At 37.1% G+C, this 22297-nt stretch overlaps 1 protein-coding gene across 7 annotated transcripts in view; it reads right to left on the minus strand.

Annotated features, from left to right (window-relative positions):
* ZNF236 (zinc finger protein 236) overlaps positions 1-22297 on the minus strand; it is a 74493-nt gene that overhangs the window by 2100 nt on the left and 50096 nt on the right. For 6 of the 7 annotated variants that reach the window (XM_063165101.1, XM_063165080.1, XM_063165119.1 and 3 more), the window contains 11 exons: positions 21928-22031; positions 17536-17901; positions 15435-15580; positions 13997-14240; positions 13111-13290; positions 12437-12589; positions 11615-11805; positions 9851-9982; positions 8448-8645; positions 2767-2896; positions 84-260 (listed from right to left, as the gene is read on the minus strand). In XM_063165101.1, the coding sequence (XP_063021171.1) occupies positions 84-260; positions 2767-2896; positions 8448-8645; positions 9851-9982; positions 11615-11805; positions 12437-12589; positions 13111-13290; positions 13997-14240; positions 15435-15580; positions 17536-17901; positions 21928-22031 (2021 nt within the window). The remainder of the gene's footprint in view (positions 1-83; positions 261-2766; positions 2897-8447; positions 8646-9850; positions 9983-11614; positions 11806-12436; positions 12590-13110; positions 13291-13996; positions 14241-15434; positions 15581-17535; positions 17902-21927; positions 22032-22297) is intronic. The other variant, XM_063165110.1, reaches the window with a different exon arrangement.

Consider the following 22297-nt stretch of genomic DNA (forward strand, 5'->3'; position numbering starts at 1 on the left):
ATAACTTAAGGGAAGTGCTCTGTGCTCTCCTAACAAAACACATGGAGTCCTGTCCTCAGCAGTACTACCACCATGCTACGTACCAGTGTAACCATGAGCCCGTTTCATATGCAGTTTCATATTGCTTTTCTGTGTGAATCCCATTGCACAGTAGTCACATTTATAAGGTCTCTCTCCTGTGTGCCTTTTCATGTGGACTTTAAGAGCGCTCTTCTGGTTAAATGCCTTTTCACACAGTGTACACTGAAATGGCCGTTCCCCTTTATAAGAAAGAAAAACATACTTCATAATTTTTCCATTCAAGATTGGAATACAGTTTGAAATTCTGTAAAAATTATCAAGATGATCTAGAAATAAAATAGACATCATCATTTTCCTTGAGACTTTCTCCAAACAGGGCTATAGCTCCACATTGTCAGCAAAAATCTCAAATTAAATGTCAGAATAGTTACATAAGTACTAAATCACTGATATAATCCTTCCTATCCAATTTATAACCTAGGTAAGTTATTTAACAGAGCTACCAAAAAAAAAATCAATTTACTAATTTGACTTTTCTGTACTCAAGGAAACCATCACCTACTAAGGACTTCTAAAAGCACTTTCTAAGATACTCTTGCTATTAGTTAGCACAATAAAGCACAAGAAGAAGTAAAAACATTTTTCCAAATTCTTTCTTACAGGACAAATATATCTCTCCATTATGTTAGTGTTCCCATCTGCATGCCAAATCCAACTTCAGAAGGTCCTTTAAAGCACAGATATTTTCCTTCTATTTTGGTTAACAACTTCTTCTTTAGTTTGAAGAGAAATCTAGGCTTATTGAAATTGTTTTGATTCCATTTTTTAAATTCAGTGAAAGTGAGCAGCCTTTTTGGTGTAATGGATTACTACACAGTTTTCGGTAGAACTGGAAGCAAGTGCTTCCCTCTGATTTCAACATTTCAGCAAACCACTCTTCACTGATAAATCCTAAATAGCAAGATATCTAGAGCTATTCAGAGAAATAATGTATTTTCCTTCTGGTCATTGATTCAGGAGATATTACCCATTAGAAATGGTTAGAAATGTTTAGTCAAGATAGAAATCACTAACACTTTCTCACAGACAAGGACAGTATCTTTATGGAAATAAGTCAGTTTAGGTTTAGATTAACCTTTCCTAGCATAGTTTATGTAAATGCATCCATCTAAACACTTCTGTGCAGCACGTAAACAGAATTTTCACTCTTTTGGTCTCCAGTGATTTCCAAAGGAAAATTACCTTTTGAAAGAATTACAATCCTATAGATTGACCTACTGTTGCCTGACATGGTTGAAACACAAAAATAAATATGAATTTAGCAAGGTCTGTTACAGTCTAGCACATGAGCCTCCTAGTACAAGAAACCCAAAAATATCTAAGGATTTCCTGAGTGAATTACAAGTCATTCCAAAACAGAAAGAACTCATCCTATGATGGTGAAGATTTATGAGAAACAGATCAATAAAGGGACTCTGCTCTGTTTTCAGTCTCCCTGAAATGCTCTGTGCCTATTACAGTGGGGCAGCAGCATGAAATTAACTAAGCACGGAAAATGACAACTGGTAATTTTTCCTGCTTCCTGCATATTCTGTGGAACCCTTAAACTAGGAGACAATAACTTTTTCAAGTGTCTGTGTTATTTAAGTCAGTTTTGCAAAAATCACATTACTGAGGGTATTTTAATTTCCTTGGATTTTAAATCCTGCTTCTCTTTTCATAGCCACAGTAGAACCAGAATGTTCTTTCTAATGCAATAACCAAAAAGCAGCTTGATGCTGGGAAAAGAGAAAGCTCTGGTTGACTCATTCTAAGACAGAGTTTTACCCTTTTGAGGGAATCTTCTTATTCTACAGCACATCCAGCCAAATTTATTGGTCCTCTCCAGCTTATTAGCAACACAGGTAACTTTCCCCTGTCCTGTTTACGTTTAGCAGCCAAGACAGCTATTTATTGGCAGCAGTGGTAGGGAAAAGAAAGAACTTGTTTCAGAGAACTGACTGCTGTATTTAGAACTCATACTCTGAAGACGAATGTTTGTCAGGCACAGAAGGTGACAGGGAGGGCAGCTGGGCTATCATCCTATGTACAGCCTTCAACTTAAGGTAGGGCAGAAGTTGCAACCTGAAAAGCATTTCACTTACATCACAGAAAATGAGTGCTCCCTAAGAGAAGTCAGAATAGACTTTTTATAGATTAACTTTTGAAGGAAATAATACAAGTGGAATATGTGGAAAAGAACGCAACAAATTAAAAGCACTGGCATTAGAAACAGATGACCTGTGCATGTAGCTCAGTGACAATGAAGCACTGCACACAGCAGTCTACATTAGCAGTCAAACCTATCTCTTGTTTAACATCACTGAGCACACTCCTCATTTGCACATTCTTCTGGTATGATTGAGGATGGTCATAACCAGTGTTTTTAAATCACTTCAAACAATACTTTAAAATATGATTTATCTCTTTCAAAGGCTGACAAACCTTTAGACACCGTTCATGCACTCACATTATCACTGCAGTACTGCCAGTCCCAAAATAAAGACCAGCTTAGTGCACATGAGTTTCAAGTTTGCTGTTCCTCCTTTCAATTACCATACATTTGAAGAAAGAAATTTACTTGGTTTTTTAAGCTTAAGTTGACATTTAAATGCAGTTAGCTGAAAGCATAAGCAAGGGCTCCAAACATAACACCCAGACATTGCTAAGAAAACCTCTCAAGATAAAAACAATTTCTGGTGTCACCTGTGTGGATGCGACTGTGTCTCTCCAGCTGACTTGGCTTAGCGAAAGCTTTTTCACAAGTATCACACTTAAATACTCTAGGCTTCTGGGAACTCAGTGAAGGTCCACCCTGATGGGTTTGCATGTGCTCCTAAGCCAGCATAGGGAAAAAAAATAAATTTCAGACCCTTTAAAAACACTTCAGTACTTAACATAAAAATATATTGACACCTTGAAGACAAAAGCAGAGGATCTTAGTCATCAGCAGACAAGCTGGAAGAAAATGGAAGCCTGCACTGTTTTTTTTCTTTTAAATTAGAGATTATTTTTGTGTATCAACTCTCTCTAACCATCAGTCTTCACACTTCTGAAAAACTCCATAAGTAACTGTATGTCTTTCTTTTTTTGGCATATATTAGTCCCTTTACTAATTATCTGAAGCAAAATAAAATACAGAAAACCAAACCAGAGTTCTTTAAATGCTCTGTGCATCTACAAAGAGGTATTCTGACTACTGTGCATTGTAAACTAACGTAGGATTTCCCCCCCTCTCCTCTACAGCATCCATCTCCCTCCTTGTCTGATATGTGGGCATTCCTCAGCACCTGAATTGGTAACACTGTCAAACTGCACAGGCCTCAAAGAGGCAACTATCACAACATACACACACAGCTGCACGATGGCAAGATGCAAACAGAACCACTTCACAATGGACTCTTAATTGAAAAAAAACAGAAACTTAAATCACTAAGGTTCTTAATGGTAAGATAGCAGGATGTTCTATCTTCATGAAAAAGCATCAATAACAGTTCTAATTTCAGTGTTTTTAATACACTGATGCTAGGCCCAGATGTTTTTCAAACTTAGAAGAGTATTTATGTTATCTATTAATTTTTTCATTTTTCATTATTATTTTTTCATTTTCATTATTAGTACCAAGTCAAAATTCGAATTACAAAAGAAAAGAAATAAAAATATATATAACTAAAAAATCTAATCAAGAACTGTCTGTGAAACAGTACTGCAAATACTTGTCCACTTTCTAAAATGTGTGTTGATATTCTTTTCTAGTCTATTTGATTACAGACTAAACTATTAATTAGTCTTTACTATACCTAAACAATAAGCCTTCTTGATGTCTATGAAGTCCTATTCCTCACTCCACGAACTGAAGCAAACTGTGTCTGCAGAGTTTGTTTACACTGGAAAATCAGCGAGACAGTTACATGGATGAATATTATTATCACAGTACTTATAATAATAGAGTATTATAGGGAAATAATATAAGGTCTTCTGAGAAAAATTAGGTATCTTAAAACCCCTGCTTAGGTGGAAATAAACAAAATCTTTAGGTTTTATCTTGTTCATAACCCCCTCAAGCATTGAAATGGTGGAAGCATACTATAACCTACTTCAAAAAAATTATCTGAAAGCAGTTGCTTCTTTCTTTCACCATAAAACCCAAACAAAAAACCAAACCTCCAAATCCCAATGACTCCCACCCCATCTTCTACTTCAATGCAAACAACATATCCAGATAGCCCTGTAAAACTTTCTGCCAACTTTCTCTGAAGAAACAGTTTGTGATGCAATTCTGTTCCACTGATCTGTGCACCTCTCATACTTTTCCTGTAAAATAAATATTCTTTTGAAAATAGTTCATGAAAATACAACATTCGTGAAGTGCAATCATCTCTTTATCTACATAGTTAGTATTTCACTGATTTTGTGATATTTTACAACATTATTTGTGCAATTCTTATATTCTTCAGAGAGCAATTATCTTGGGGTAGCAAACAAGCATTATCTAATAAAAAAAATAAGACCAGGAAACCTTCTTTGAAATGGCTCGTTGCATTAGTATGCCACTCTTATACCCCATCACTCCTGAAACATTAATTGTAACCACCTCTCAAAGTGTGGCAATAAAAAGTTTGTTTCATTCCATTGTTTTAATAAGATGATAAGGCCTTTTTCCTTTTAACTTGGAATCATGTCTGTGCCTTATTTACTATCAACAGTCAACTTCCAGATAATTCCAATACATATTCATATAAAACTGGACAGTTTAGTCACTGTGCATGTCTGAAGTTTCTCTGCTCTGAAGCTGTAAAACAGGACAGTAACCCACATCAGAAGGGGAGTCTGAGTCACTTAACTGAAAAGCCTTAACACTGGGGGTGGGGGGTGGAGGTGTTTGTACATGATCTCTAAAGAGCATTTTCCTGTGTATAATTATGAAAATGCTGGTACTGACATCTTTGGAAAAAACACCTATGTTAAGTACTGGGATCTAAACACTGATAACCTTACCTCTTACTGGATTTTTCTGAAAAACCTGAAGTTTGGTAGTGCCCTTAATGTTTCTGGTGATCTCCAGAATTGCACCAGTATAAAATGAAATCCACAAGTAACAGATGGCTGATCTCTTCCCAAAATCCTAAGCCAAACCCCAACATTTATCTTTGAATTTGCTGTTAAAGTCTGCTCACAACTGAAGCTGCTATCAACACCTTGATAAAGAGTCTGATGACGGGTGGAATTTGTTTTAGTACCTGATGGTCCAGTGGTAAATGAAATTGTCCTTTAAGACCTTTAAGATCAAAGCCAACCATTAACCAGCATTGACAAGTCTACCACTAAACTATGCCTGCTAAGACACTGTCCATAGTGCCACATCTACACATCTTCTAAATACCTTCAGAGTTGGTGACTCAACAACTTCCCTTTACATGCTGTGCCTGACAAGCCTTTCAATGAAGAAATTTTCCCTGATATCCAATCTAAATCTCTCCTAACATAACTGAGGTAATTATCTCTTGTCCTATTGCTCATTATCCAGTAAAGGTCAACCCCCACCTGGCTAAAACTTTCTTTCAGGAAGTTGCAGAGAGTGTTAAGTTACCCCTGGGCTCCTTTCCTCCAGGCTAAACATCCCCAGCTTCCCTCAACTGCTCCTCCTAAGAGTTGTGCTCCATACCTTTAATCAGCTCTGCTGCCTTCCTCTGGACACACTCCAGAACCCCAATGTCCTTCATGAACTGAGAGCTCAAAACTGAACACGGGATTTACTTTGCCAACACAAAGTAAAGAGGGACAGCCACTGTCCTGCTCCTGCTGGGAGCCATTGGCCTCCTTGGCCACCTGGGCACACTCTGGCTCTTGCTCAGCCACTGTCACTCAGCTCTCCCAGTCATTTCCACCAGCAGCTTTCCACCCACTCTGCCCCCAGCCTGTGGCACTGCCTGGGGTTTTTCATGACCCAGGAGCAGGACCCAACACTTGGCTTTGTTTAACCTCACAAAATGGCCCCAACCCATTGATCCAGCCTGTCCAGATCACTCTGCAGAGCCTTCCTGCCCTCCAGCAGATCAACACTCCTGGCCAGCTCAGTGTTGTCTGCAAAATGACTGAGAGTGCACTTGATCCTCTTGTCCAGATCATTGATAAAGATATTAAACAGAACCAGCCCCAGTAATGAGCCCTGGAGAACACCACTTGTGACCAGCCATCAGCTGGATGTAACTCCATTCACCACCACTCTGAGCCTGGACATATAGCCAAGTTTTTCCCTGCAAACATTGAGCCTGTCCAAGCCATGGAGCTGAGTTTCTCCAGAAGAATGCTGTGGGAAGCAGTGTCAAAGGCTTTGCTGAAGTCCAGGTAGACAACATCCACAGCCTTTCCCTCCTCCATGAGCAAGTCACTTTGTCACAGAAAATCCTGTTACTCAAGCAGGACCTGCTTTTCATAAACCCTGCCTGATCTCCTGGCTGTCCTGCATGTGCCACATGGCAGCACACAAGATGAGCTGCTCCATAACCTTTCCTGGCACTGAGATCAGGCTGAAAGGCCTGTAGTTTCCCAGATCCTATTTCCAGCCCTGGTAGAGGGGCATCACAGGTGCTAAGATCCAGTCAACTGGTACCTCCCTGGTTAGCCAGCACTGCTCATCGTAGAAGTGGTTTGGCAAGCTCTTCTGACAGGCCCCTTGGTACCCTTGGGTGGATTCCACCCAGTGCTACAGACAAACTGTGCATGTTGAAGTGGTGTGGCAGGTCACTGACCATTTCCCTTACCTCCACTGAGATGACTACAGTGCTGCACGCACCAGCACTGGGACATTTCAAACGTGTCCTCAGCACACTGGGGTGGAGCTTGAAGGGCCTTGCTGGCACATGAACCCTCAAACACTGGTGTGCTGCCCTCAAGCTTATCTCCATCAAGTCTGGTTTTATCCCTTCCTCCCTACAAACCTAGTTTGATGATCTCTCTCAACGAGCCCTGCTAACTCCTCAGAGAAGATCTTTGTCCCCCTTTGAGACAAGTGTAGCCCATCTGCAGCAGGCTTGTTGTGTAGACAAATCCATGGTCAAAACCCCCTAAATTCTGCTGGTGATGCCAGTCTCAGAGACAGCTACTGATCTGCCAGCTCTTCCTACACCACACCCTGCAGCTGGAAGGACAGAGGAGAAGATTACTTGTGCTACTGATCCCTTAACAAGTTGTCCCAAGGCCCTGAAGTCTCTTGCGACTGCCCCTGAACTTCTTATTGCAACTTCAATCGCTGCCTTCCTGAAAAATCAGTTATGGATAATAATCCAAGGGACATACTAGGGTAAGAAGTTATCTTGTCGTATCTTTAAGATGGGTCCAGTTTTAAGAAAACAAACTGAAGAGAGACTGATTTTTGGAGTTTGTTATCATTACTTAAGGAAAACAAGTATCAAGACTCCTTTGGGTTTTTTTTCCCCTGGAAAATTTCTTCTAACTCAGAGGTTAAGAGCTTCACAACAATACATTTTATGATAGTTTTCAATAGTCTAGTTGACAGACTTGATCACTCCAAGAGGGTGAACTTCAGAAAGAGAGTATATTTCATTAAAATATTATATCAAAATGAAATGAAATCTATTGAAGAGGTGTCCTAAAAGATAATATAAATATAAATAAATATAAATACATTGCCTTTGGCTCCAAAAATTTCTTGCTATAAATTCTGGGAAGCTGGCAAGATTCTGGGCAACTTGTATGTTTACTCCTTTCTTAAAGCTCTTCAAATTACTTCCTTTAAGTATGTCTCAGAGGTAAGATACTGGCCTGAATAAAGCACTTGTCTAGTACAACCCAATATTCCTAACAAGAACATTCTATAATACAGTTAAGAACTTAGATACATCACTAATTTTTTAAAAAGACTAGGACGTACTAGGTTGTTCATAATCTAGAGAAAACAGAGAAAATATCACTAGACAACAGCAATAATATAAAGACATTTTAAAATAAATGCTCCCTCTATCACTTGTACTCACATGACAGAGCATCTACAAATGAAATGGTAAGACTCTAAAGCAGGTAACTTCCTGAGATAGCAAAAGATTATCTGGAAATCAGGATTAGCATTGATGATATTCATATACAAATAAAATAAGTGAAATCTTTTCCTGACACTACTACTTGCATGACAGGCATTAACATTTTCATTCTGTAGTCAACATATGCATTAAAATCCTCTCCATGCTCCAGAAGAGAGTTCTCTATCTGTGCATACATTATCACTTAGACTCCCTCTCTCAGATGCACACCTCTCACACTGTAAAGGGAAAGCAAAGACAAAGGGCTAATAGGTACCTTTTGTTAATATCACAGAAAGTCCAAAACAAAAGGAGTTTAGAGAACTATCAACTGTTATTACCAAATACCTTGAGATGTGTTGCCCTCTTAAAGGCCTTATTGCAGATCTGGCAAACGTGTATTCGCTCCTTGCCATGAACCTCTTTGCAGTGGTGTGTCAGCATGGTGACGGAATAAAAGGTTTGGCTACACTCAAAACATTGGTGCCCACGAGTTTCTTTTTCTGCTTGACTGCTTTTACTCACATTAGGGGAAACTTCTGCCACCTGTAACAATTTACAAATACACTATCAGGTAATTTCATAAGCACATCCACATTGGTTTATTTTTTAAAATCTACCTCAATGCGACAAATTTTTGGAGAGCATCTGCAAGCAATTTAGAAGACACAAAAGAAGTCAGTTATATGTAAATATGAACTTCTGTTTCATTGCTCTAAAGAATGACACGTGTATTTTAAGAAAACAACATTAATAACCACGATAAAATTGACTTAACACATCATAAATAGAACGTGCGTGTGTGTATCCATATTTTTCTACATTCAGTTTTATGCTCCTGAACAACGCAGATGATCCTCAATCTGTCACCAAATAAAATTCAAAGCCAAAAGCATTCTGGACAGGAAAAAAGGTATTTCTGATTCTGTAAAGGAGAAGAATATTTTCTATTTGGTTAACTTCTTTATTAGGGATTCTATTTTCATAAGGAAGTAAAGGTCTACCTCCAGAAGTACTGAAACACAATGCCAAATTGATAGACTTGGATGGTGGTGTGCTGCAGTACTACTTTGATTAGTGAGAACTGCCTGGAAAAACTACTTTCTTCAGATAATTTATACATACAGAGGAATCCTAAATACAGTAACATAGAAAGCAACAAATCAAGTCACAATCCGCCCCTCTCATTTCTCCTATTTTAGAGCTTGCCCTACCAGGCTGGTAGAAAACGTTCATTCTGCCTTCAAGAAAAGAAGTCTGGACCACTTTTTCTAATACCAGAACTGTATTACTTATGTAAGAGTTTCTATTGTGATCAAAGGCATAAGACGTTGCAAAGACTTTATGTTGCACCATCACTGAAACGACTTGGATTCAGAAAGAGAATGGAAAAAGTATACCAATAGGTACTACTTTTCCCCCATAGCTCCAAAATTTATCTATTTTTATTTTCTAAATAGCCACTTGGAAATTTTTGGAGCAGTCTGTGTTGAACACACGATTATGTGATTTGTAGAAAGAAACATATTATTAATTACATTTCTTTCTTGTGTGCATGAATATACATATAAGTGCTTTTTAATTCAAAACTTAAAACAGTATCTGCATAACTAGAAAGTTAGAGAGAACCTCTTCCCAAAACCCTTGTTTGGGAATGACATCAGGCTTCATAATTCAAGATAAAAGACATTGTTCCAGTATTTTGATTGAAGTCCTTTACCACAAAAGATACAGAAATGTATAGTATCTACCTGATATGTTATTTCATCAGAGTTTGCAGGTGCTGAATGGGGTGTATGGCTCACCAGTATTACTTGCTGTGATCCTGATGCACTTTGGCTAGCAAGACTGGAATCTGTGAGTATAGCAGGGAACTGCTGACCCTGTCAAAGAGGAGAGTACAAAAAAAAAAATAAAGTAACTATATTTAAAAAGCTGCATTTAAACAGCTGACTGGAGTAGCATAATTTTTCACACCTAAACAGTACTTTTCTTTTTCCTTTAGAAAGAAACATTTCAGAACCCTATTTGAAAAAATGCACCTGTTTTCCTTCCTTTTCTCCTTTACATTTATATCTAACCATTTAAGGGTAACAACAGCTGGAAGTCTGTAAGACTAGATTCAGTTCTGATCAATTTTTACCAGCCTTGCATGAAATGCTGAATGCTTTAGCCTTCCATTGCCCTTCTTTAAGTCCTGTATTCTGCTCTCCTGCGTGGCCTTCCTGCAGTATCTTTATTCAAACCTCTTGATTAAGCATACTTCCAAACCCCATGAAATCATGATACAAAATCACTACTTAGGATATAGGATTACTAATATCTAACTACTTCTATTTCTACACTACTTTTAATGACTTCAATTTCCCCAGGAAACACAGTTCTTTTACATACTACCTATCTATTCACCACGATTTCTTGCAACATAAACTGTGTTTGCACAGCTATTATTATTCTTCAATATTTCAATTTTATTTATGCTTGCCTTAACTGTAGGCATGGGATCTTATTCACAATCAACACTGCCAAATGTTACCACTGAAATTATTACAAAGCCTGAAATGAAACCATGTTCTGCTTTGTTATTCTGTGATACCAGAAATCACATCATAAAAACATATGATAAGAAAAACATATCATAAGAATTATTTAAGAAATCTTTTCTTCCCTTCCCTGGTGAAAAACTGCAGAAGCAAGCATATAACTTTGCTTCACCAGTTTTAATCACAGCACATGCAAGATAAATAGTATTTAATTTGTATACATTTACACACTAACTCAGGTCAAAAATCAATCTAAACCTAGTTAAGCCAAGAAAATAGAAGAAACAGCTCAAGTTTTCAGATGTAGAATCTACACTGAAATGTCAACCACACATTGAAAACCTTTTCACTTTGTAGTCTTTTGATACTATTTTTTATCTCCCCACTCTGTAGATTCTATTTGCCAAATGTGTTTTTGGCTCTTGATGACACCACAAAATTCTTAAGCTATAAATGAAACTAATAGTAAGGTTACTAGAGATGACAGTCCATACAGCACCATTTTTATAAAATTTCTTATAATGCCACCTGTTATTAAAGATAGCCAATTAAATTCTGTTCTGTTACTTGCTGTGAAAAGAACTGTCACAACTGCTGTTCAATTCTCCCATTCACAAGAAGGAAAAGAAAAATTTACCAAATGAAATAATATATTAGGAGTACTAAGTTGTATTACTGAATAGTGATAATAAAGTATTTGGTCTAACACCAAAAACTGATGTCAAACCATGTTTGAAACAGTAGAATCTGTTAATTTATAAAAACAAAAACCTTGTAAAATCTATCGGCACTTCTGTTCCAACAGTTCATGTTTCTAGACGTCAAACTCACACAGTTGGCAGGGAGAAGGAAAATTAACTAAGATATCAAATATTATGTATTTACAGGACAAAATTATTTTCTATGCAAAAGAAATTATGTTCTGTAAGACAGAAACAAAAATTTATCTGCCAGTTCAGAAAAGCATCTTACCTGCGAAGTGATATTAAGCGTAACTGCATCAAGACCACCTGACAACATTCCCTGAGTGTCAGCAAGAGTCAAAGTGACACTTCCATCTCCTCCAACTCCTGATGAAGACATTACCAAATTCTGTGCAGAAACTGCAGACTGAGATATGGGTGTTGCTGGAGGAAGGTTTGTTCCCCCTGTTGTATTAAGTTCTGGAACATATGCAAAATGTTAAAAAAAAAAAATCTGTTACATACATAAACACTAAACTACAAATTTATTTTAAGTGAACCTAGTAATTTCTGTTTCCCATTGCTGGGATTTTCTATTGTGGAAACAACAAAATCAGTTAAACTGCTAGACAAGAACCCAAAGTTGTCAGTCAGATGATAAAATTAGAAAAATTACATTTAAGTGTAGCTTTATGAACACAGTATTGCACTCACAGTTGGTCATGTGCATATACAAACATATAGGTAGAAATTCATAAACATACTTAAAAACTCAAAAATTTGAGTATTAGAGCAAATTTCGTATTTTAGCACTTCTGCAGTGAAGGCACCAGATATTGTCATCCTCCAGTTTAGAGATACAGCTCCTCAGTACTCCTGTAACTTCCTGAAAGTACTAATTTAAAGACACGTCTTCTTGTTTTCATTTTTCTACTATTGTGTGGAATAAAGTTAATTTAAACTGACATAACAATTTAAAGCTTGTGAGAAAACAAACACACAAAACACTCAAAGTTCCCGAATCATGACATGCAAGATTATTCCATTAATTCCAGTATTTACTTTTTAAACAAAGTATTATTTTCAATTAGAAAAAATGTTGTATGCATACCTGGAGCATTTAGTGAAGGGCCCTGAGAAAGAAGCTGGTCATTGCTTATAGTTAATGTAGCACCTGTAGTCTGACTGCTGATGGCTGGTGCTGTCAGCCTTAGGCCAGTGTTCAGATCAGTGCTTCCAGAATTATGCTGAATAAGATCTTGGCCTGAATAGAAATAAGTCTTACTGTAACTAGAATCGTCTCAGCATTATTCTGCTACTGTTCTTGCAACAGATCATAAAATAGTAAAAGTAGAAAATATAACCAAAACACATAATTAACTTCCATGCAGATTTTTATGCACCGGTTTGGCAAGTTTTTAATACAGGTGTGATTATGCAAATCCAGATACTAACACGTACAGAAACATCTGAGATTAGTAATATTTAGACAAATATGGATCTTACTTCTCTAGATTCAAAGCACCAACTTGATCAATCTATAAAAATCCAGCTGTTAACTGAAGTTATGAATAAAACAGTGGGCCAATCTAAAGTGTTCTCAAGGCACACGAGTTTGGGTTTCAAATGTGGATTTGGGGAGTATCTTTTAAAGCTGATGAATATAAGGAAAATACGCCATGCGAAAACTGTGGACTGTGAAAATCCTTGTATGCTACTGTATAGGTACTTTATAAAATAGAGATCTATTTTACGGTATCATTAAAGATTTTTAAAAACACAAACCAGATATTGTAAGAGTGATTTCTTGAGGACTTCCTGATGAGGTCGCAGTAGTAGAACCCGAAGCATGAGCTAGAACTTGAGTCAAACTGGAATTATTTATGGTCAACATTATCTCATGTTGTCCATTTGTAGATGACACCATACCCTGTGAAGTCATGACTTGAGTAATGTCTTGTGCACCTAAATTAAAGAGGTAGAGCAAAAAAAAATCCATTAATATCCTTTGGTAGAATTTTTGACAGAACTTTTTAGAGCAATTCATACATTAGTTTCTCAGATGCTATAATTGATGCAGCCAAGGGGAGATACTAGAACTTGCACTAGAAAGTAAAAACTCTTTCCACATCCTATTTATTCTTCTACAGTTAAGATTTTCAGAATGAAGATTTTTGTATTTTGCTCAAAACTATGGAAGTTCTTAAGTATTTTCTATATTTTTCTGTTTTATAAAATCATAGAACGGCCTGGGTTGGAAGGCACCCTAAAGATTACATGGTTTCAACTCCCCTGTCATGGGCAGGGATGAATTCCACTACACCAACCTGCTCAAAACCTCATTCAATCTGGCCTTGAACACTTCCAGGGATGGGGCATCTACAGCTTCTATGGGCAACCTGTTCCAGTGCCTCACTACCTTCACAGTAAAAAATTTCTTCCTAATAGCTAATCTAAACCTACTCTCTAATTCACCTTCTGAAAAAAATCATATTAAGAAAGGGTAACGCAAAGCTGTAAAATTTGCTGAAGATGCTCAAGCAAGAACCGCAAGTTTATTTTATTAAAATGAGAGTGGGGAGAGGCAGGGGTCGACATTTTCTCACTGAGAGTAATACCCTGAGTAAAATTAAAAAATTGAACACACAATAAAACCACTGACAGTGCTTACCATTAGCGCTGGTTGTCAGCACAGACTCCTGCTCAGACAGGGACCCTATTGTCATGCTAGCAGATGATGTTACTGTGGGCTGCAAAGACAAGCCTGATATGGGCTGAATAACCACGTTAGCTGGCACTGCATTTTCTGTTGCCTGGAGGGAGGGATTCTGTGGAGCCATGGCGGGATCTCCAGTCAGCTGCTGAGTAAGTAAACTACTCTGCTGTAATGTCTGCTGTAGGATACTCGGATCGATCTGAAAAACAAGTTTTCAGCACTCAATCTGAAGTTAACAAACTGGGTTAAATGAATATTCTTAACCTAAGTCCAGAATACATATTTACTGCATAGAGATTATATACAGTACTGAAAATTTTTAAATAACAATTTAAAATCTAAATTTAGTTTTTATGTGTCTATATCTAGCCAGTCTCTAAAGTGACTATGTAACCAATCTATTCAGATTCACTTTCCCTCTCTTCCTTCAGCAAAAGGTTTGGGAAATCATGATCAGTTACATATCAGCATGCCTAGCCCCAGGTAAACACACTGCTGGTATTCTGTACTGTCCTATTAGTGCATGTAGTGCTTATCACAGTCTCCAAGCCTTTGAAAGTGAAAAAGTATGGAGCAGAGGGAAGACTGATACCAGAAATTATTTAATTTTTCAGCGCCCAGGGGTCATTAAGGTCTCATTTCACAAGCCAACAACTGTTCTCTATACTTAAAGATAAGACATTTTCCTCTTCAGAGATATTTTGCAGTTGAGAAAAACAAAATGAAAATGTCCCCATTTTATGCTAAGAACCCTCCTTGAACAGAGGGACTATGAGCAACTCAACGCAACTCTGCAGATGTCCCTTCCCTGACCTTGGGGTTGTACCTGGTGACCTCCAGAGGGCTCCTCCAACAACAGTAATTCTGTCAACTGATCAAACACAACCACGTTCAAGAAAATCATTGTTTCACACATCTCAAGAAGTTTTAAATACAATAATCTCACCTCTTTCTGTCATTCTTTTTATAAGCTCAGTGGGAATTTAAATTGTGAATTCAATCATTTAAAGCTTATGAAGTAACACAGTGTCTTATGCTTAGAAAAGAACACTCCGTGCAATAATTTGGGTTTGTTTTGGGGGTGGGTGGGAGTCAAAGTACTTTTGAAGTTTAAAGACAAAATGCAATTAAAAGAAAAAACCACATATTTTAAAGCAGTCTGTCAAAATCCCTGAGAGGTAAAAAATCCTGAAAAAAATGAAAGAAACCAAATCAGAAACATACCCCATTGTGCAGCTATTTTTAACGTCTTCTAACATTGTACAAGTGATACAGTATGTTACTAGCTCACTCAACTCAAGAACTCTTCCAGGATTATGTAGGCTCCTGCAATTTTCTTCAGCCCTCAAAGTGACTCTACAGAATTAAAAGCAAGGAGCAGTGAGCAACTTACCTGTAACGTTATGTTGTTAATACCAGTGGCATCTATTCCAGAAATCTGAACATTTTGTCCAACCAGATTAGCAGCAAGTTGTAACTGTATTCCTTCAAGAGTGGCCAAGCTACCATCTGTCAAGGACACAGTTAAGTCACCTCCAGCTACCAAAGAAAACAGTTATAATGTAATGTTTTTATTTACTATTACTGACTACCTCTTTCAGTGTGCTTATTTTTATAAATTAAATCAATGTAAAAGCTACACACACACACATTTATTTATGACAAGAAAGATAATTTGAAGTGTATAATTTGATTATAAAGTAATTTGACTACCTGTTATAAAGCTTCATAAATTCCATGTGATTTAAGGATTGCTATTTAGGTACTAGCTAGTGGCTTACAAAACAAGAATCCCTCCAGACTAGCATTAGAAATCTGGAAAAATTTGTTTCAGATTTCCTTGGAGAGTGTATTGCACCTAAACAAAGCAGCACACACATAGGGTTTTACATTCTGACTCTGAACATACACAATAAAGTTACTGCCACATTTTGCACAGCACAGACATGGTTCAGTATCAAAGTTCATCCTCTGTATTTACATGGATGAATATAAAGGTGCATTAGCAATTGAAATCCAAAAGTCTTTAGACCTTGAAAAGGTTCTAATCTCAAAAAAGTTGAATAGGCCATCTCTACAAAAAGTATTGAGGGAATATATAGAAAAAGTCATCTTGTGTTTGATGTACCTTCTTTTCCAACAACCCTGAGTGTGATCAACCTCGGAGAGTGTTGGCTGATGCTTCAAAAACATCTATCCTTCCCTCTTCAAAATTCTTTAGTATAATAAATCTGGTTTACAATGTACCCAAAAAATACCTGCTCTGGCCAAACCCACATAACTAGTCTCAATTTAAAAAGGTCTCATTTTAGGACATCTGAACAAGCTGAACACGCCACCTCAATATGCTCAAAAATCCAAGCCAGCGATTTCTCATCACAACTTTATCACTCACTGTACCTATCAAATAACATCAATATCTTCTGAACATCAACAATTTATTCATTTTGGACAACAGTTTAGATCAAATCAGATAAGCTGGAATGGCTACAGTTAAATATGAGGCTGATATAATACTCTGAATCTGTGGGCATACCTGCTAAATCATAGACATGGACCGAAAAAAATGCCAAAGCATATAAAATCAAAGTCTCACTTTCAGAAATGACAGACAGTCCAAGACCCACAATCTAAGTAGTACATTTAAGAGTACCAAGGCATGTCTCCGGACACCTTAACACTATTCTGCTTTTAAAATTGTCCCTGTCCCAAGTTTACCTGAGCACTTACACAAACATTGAGTCAGTGAGCCCCTACACAAAAAATACCTGAAAAAAATTTAGAAATTAGCAAGGATCATTCTCAAAAGGTCACTTTCTTGCAACATGAAGCATGTTGGGTATTCTGTGCCAGCTGGTCAAAGAATGGACTGTGGCACATTTAATGTGCTAACGCAGCTTTAGTCACTGTCAATTGGTGAGACCTCCTATCTTAGGAACTCAATTATCTAACATACATACCTACACTATTAGCTTTTTGTATTGTTAAAGAGTTTTCTTGCTTTCTGTTGAGGTTGGGGGTCTTTTGGCTGGTTTTCTTTTGGTGTGGGTGTTTTTTTTTTATTTTGGAGAAATAACTACACATGTATCACAGAGGATGCGCACTTAAAAGATATTCTTCATTATTCACATAAATAACTAGTGTAGACAAACAGACTGTTTTACTTCTTTTCTTTTTAAATAAAACCAATAAAGTATTACCACAAAGAATACAAGTACTCCAGCTATTTGTTATCTGCATTTTCTTCCACTCTGCAGTGCAATACCACAGGAGAACTGAAGAGACTTCTAAGTGAACTGTATATATTTTTATTTCACTCGTAAATAGGTAAATTTCTATTCATGTCACCACTGCGCATCAAACCATGAATTCAGTAAAACTCTTAGCTGTGTGGCAAGCAGTGTTTGGTAAAACTTTCCAAACTCTAATAGAAAGCAAAATTCAAAACTTGATCACCACACCAGCACCTCCACCCCCATCCCATCCATTTTTACCTGACACTGAAGCAGGCAGGATAGCCTGGCCCACAAGTCCTTGTTGAAGTAAATTTTGATCAAACTGACTCGTCAAAACAGAGTTATTCATGATGAAAACATTAGGGTCTGTTGAGGATGAATTAAGAAGACTGACTGGTTGTAATGCCTCAGTTGAAGTCCGGGCAACAGGCTTCCTAATTTTCTTTGCATCTGGTTTATAATGACACTGTATGTGGGTTTTTCTGCGCCCTGACGTACGAAACCGCAAATCACAGTGTGGGCACTTGAAGGGCTTTGCTCCCGTATGCAGCCGCATGTGGACTTTCAGACTGCCTTTCGTAGAGAAAGAGTTACTGCACACGTGACAACAGAAGAGCTTCTGGCCTAGAAAAGTTTCAAAACCAGAAAGATAAGTGATTAAACCCCTAAAAAGATTGAGAGGACTAAATCATTCATTTAACAAACTCTGTAATAGATTCTAAACTAATTTGAACATAATAAATTAGAAGTAATTGTACTTTGTCATTTGGCTGCTTTTCAGATGAATTAAGGTTCTCAATGAAGAGTATATTAACTTTTTCCTTTTACTAAAACCCCATATGCTTTCAAAGCTTTTATGCAGAATCTTATTTGGTAACCTTCATCCCTCTGTCATTCTCCTCATCTCATCTTCCTGATTAATCCAGTTGTTTCAACTACACAGACCATAAACTGGAGAATTAAAAGTTTCATCTTGACCTCTTCAGCATTTGGCTCCTACTTAATTAGCCACTCACATCCTTTTTAATTCCAGCAGCTTTATTCTTCTGTTTCAATGCTGCCCTAACTAAGCAGAATTAATGGATTACAAGTAAGAAATTACTAAAATTAAGTGAGATAACATTCTAAAGCAACACATCAACCCCACAAAGTAATCCAGAAGTACAGAAATCTGGTCTATACAAACACAGACCTCTTTGTCTCTCCTTTCGGAGTGCATAACATCTGAAAAATATCCTTGGTCTCAAATTGAATTTTTAATGTACTACAAATAAAAGCAAATTACAGAGTTCATTCCTAGAACCATATGCACAGCTATACAATTCACAAAAAGCATAATATAACTATCTGGCAGAAAACATGCCACTGCAGCTGAAAACCCACTATAACTCCCCAAATTCCCAGGCCTTCCAGCACAATATTGCTTCCTAGCTAAACAAGGGAAAGAAACCAATGCATTTGGTAAAGAAATCACGAGAGCAATGTGTGCCTCTAAGTCCTGCTATTAAATCCTAGTTTTCATTTACACAGAAGAATCTCTTATCCATTTCCTGAACTACAACTTAACCTACTTCAAATTACAAAACCCTGGCGCACTGTTGTCACTTACTGTTAAACAAAACTAAGTAAACCTCTGCCAATATTTTGTTTCAAAAAATGGACAAGAAAGAGCCCAATAACATGAACCAGGGAAACAATAGGAATCTGGGCTGCAGCAAAGTCATCCACCACATTCACAGTGCCACAAAGGAAGCCACCCAGCAATCTTTTCCCACTAAATAAAAAATCCCCACCCATTGGGAGAAAGGGAGGTGGAAAAATAAGAGAGAGAGAGAGACAGAGAGAGAGACAGAGAGAGAGACAGAGAGAGAGACAGAGAGAGAGACAGAGAGAGAGACAGAGAGAGAGACAGAGAGAGAGACAGAGAGAGAGACAGAGAGAGAGACAGAGAGAGAGACAGAGAGAGAGACAGAGAGAGAGACAGAGAGAGAGACAGAGAGAGAGACAGAGAGAGAGACAGAGAGAGAGACAGAGAGAGAGACAGAGAGAGAGACAGAGAGAGAGACAGAGAGAGAGACAGAGAGAGAGACAGAGAGAGAGACAGAGAGAGAGACAGAGAGAGAGACAGAGAGAGAGACAGAGAGAGAGAGAGAAGAAAACAAACAAAAAACAAAAAGGCAGGAAAGAACAAACAGAACATCTGAAGTCCTGTTATTCAAATATGCAATGAGATTGTGAGCTGACTCCTGGGCCTTTTGTGTAAATGTTAGGAATCTGAAAGAAAAAAGAAAGATGATTGAACTGTGTTCAGTAGTTTAGTAGTCTCGAGTTAAAGCCCACAAGGGAAACTTGGAGGGAAGATGATCACAAATTCAGATGAGAAGTCATCAAGGAATGGTGAACACTAAATTGGCCCTGCTTCCAAATACAGCAAAAAATTAAATGTGTTTTATGCCACTGACACACCACACTACTGGCTACACAACTAACAAGTTAACAAGAGCTGTTATCCGGAACAATATATCTGAAAGAACTGTAATCAGGAAACTGGAAAAGCAATGAAGACAGAAATGCAATAGTGTGTGACCTCAGTTATCCCACTTCATGCTACACCAGGATGCAGGAGCTAACTGCTCAGACAAAGAACCATATACCTCTCTGAGAAACTTCCAGTCTTCCAGTAAAGCCCCAGACCAATTCTCTGGATCAATGCTGGTTACAGACAGTATCAGGTAGGTTCCTATTCAGGCAACTTTCATTTACAGGTGAGGAATAGAGTAGCTTTTCAAACAGAACTATTTTTAGGGGAATTACAGATATTAGTACTGTAATTTTTTTTATTATTCATTTAAATAAATTATGTACCTCTCAATATAAAACCAATGGACTAGCAAGTGTAGGTATTGCCCACAGATGAAGACAGCATTCCAGAAAACAATCTAGGCTCAAATGCAGAAAACTGCACATTAGCTAAACTTCATCCAGCACAAGCTGGCCCAAGTATAAAAAACATGGAAAAAAACTTCCATAAGATAAAATGAATTACAATAGGGAAAAGGATGTGGCTTTTGCAGTGAAACTTACACCTCACAAATCTGTGAGTGCTCCTTGAAGAAGATCAGATTTCCAGTGTATCTGGATTTTTGGAATTTTACCCTGGTTTTATATGTGAAAAGATCTTAATAAAAATGCTGTCACAGGATGAAAGGAAAGAGTCCTTCCATGAACTAAAGAAAACCAGTTCTAAGACTGAACACAAATGGCTTACATGGACAATTTTCAAAAGGCTGTAAGTCAGCAGAAGAGCTCTTAAGCACATGAGCAAGGACTCAAACCATCAGAATTGTACTATATGTATTATGAAAGAGAGAATGAATAGCAGGTTGGGAAAGTCTGTTTAAGGATGTTAAAATAAAAATTTACAAAGCTCCATTATATATAGTCAAAACGTCTTTACAACCACAAAGAGCTAAAAAATTAAGAAGAGGAAACAATTAATTTCTCCAACAAAAATCTAGTGGGCTTATGAACAAAATCAGCAAACTGAAAATGAAACTTGAATCCAGAATACTTACTACTACTGACTGTACTGAAGGCCATTCCTTTTACCCAGTTTTTCTGCATTCAGAAAACAACTGGATAAAAGTAATGTAAAATATTTTATTAAAGCTAGCAAGCAAAGGGATGCAATCTCTTATTCAGTCCCACAATTTATAAACTGCTTGAACCACGAGGTAACATGACACAATCCCTGCTTTGTTCCTTTCATTATCCTTACTATCTGCTACTGTCTGTCCTGACCTACACAATTTCATGTAACATAAGTACTATTTCTTACTAAACAATAGTAGAAAGTACAAATACAGTAAAATGAAAAGGGAGCTTCCATGAGCAAAATAATAATGCATTACAGCATTAAAAACTTTCTATCTTGTTTTTTATTATTTTTGATAAAAGATCATAATGAAACTTAACAAAACTGAAGACAGTTTTAGAAATTAATTAGTTCAGAACTGAGTTTATTACAGAAGTTCAATGCTAAGAAGAAAACAAGTATGAAAGACTGGAGAAGGCTTTTTTTACTTAGCACAAAATTGTAGTTGAAAAATACTACTATTAAAATCAGACCTCTCTCAGGAATACAAAAAAAATCAACCCTTAAAAATCTAAATATTACAAATATTTAGGTTTACATTCAACATGCAAGATTCAAACAGCTGAACGCTCAAAATTTTGGTACTCTTATTTTCCAGTTTATGTAGCAGTGAAAACATTAATGTTTATAGGGGGTTTTTTACCTCTAAATTATGTAAGATTGCCTCAACTCTACCATCTTACTCAGGAAAATCATTTATCATTGAAATGCTGCAGAAGATCTGACATGAACATATTCAGGACACACAGTTTTTAGCATGAGCTAAGACTGTGCTTTAGAAGCCTACAGAAGACTGTAATAACATGGTTTATTCAGAATGTTCTGATGTGATTCATTTGATGGTGTCACAAGTACGAAATTTCCCCTAGCATTGCCATCCACAGCTCCAAATACTAGATCACAGTGAAACATAAATTCCCTGCAAAATCTGTACTTAAACAGCTCATCAAGAAAGCAAACAACTTCTAAACAAAGACATGCAAAACCATACTGACCTGTGTGTGTTTTAACATGACAATCCAGAGTGGATTTTACAGTGAAACTCTTTCCACATTCATCGCACTTGTACGGCTTCTCTCCAGTATGGATACGAACATGCCTAATAATTCCAGGATACATGTACAAGTGAAATTCTACTTTTATGTAAGTTTGTACAAATATTTATCTTCTATCTTATTAACTTTATTAATAAATTAAATACTTATACTAGCATTACACTAGGCAGACTAGGCAGAACAAGAAGATTAAAGTATTTGAAATGTCTTGAAAAGAGTTTTACATGTTTTTATATGCAAGTATTAGAGAAAAAAACCCCAACTTATTCTGGAACTTCATAATAATAATAACTTTCATGCTGCAGGCAAA

This window comes from Melospiza melodia, chromosome 1, assembly GCF_035770615.1.
Source record: "Melospiza melodia melodia isolate bMelMel2 chromosome 1, bMelMel2.pri, whole genome shotgun sequence".
NCBI classification, from domain to species: Eukaryota; Metazoa; Chordata; class Aves; order Passeriformes; family Passerellidae; genus Melospiza; species Melospiza melodia.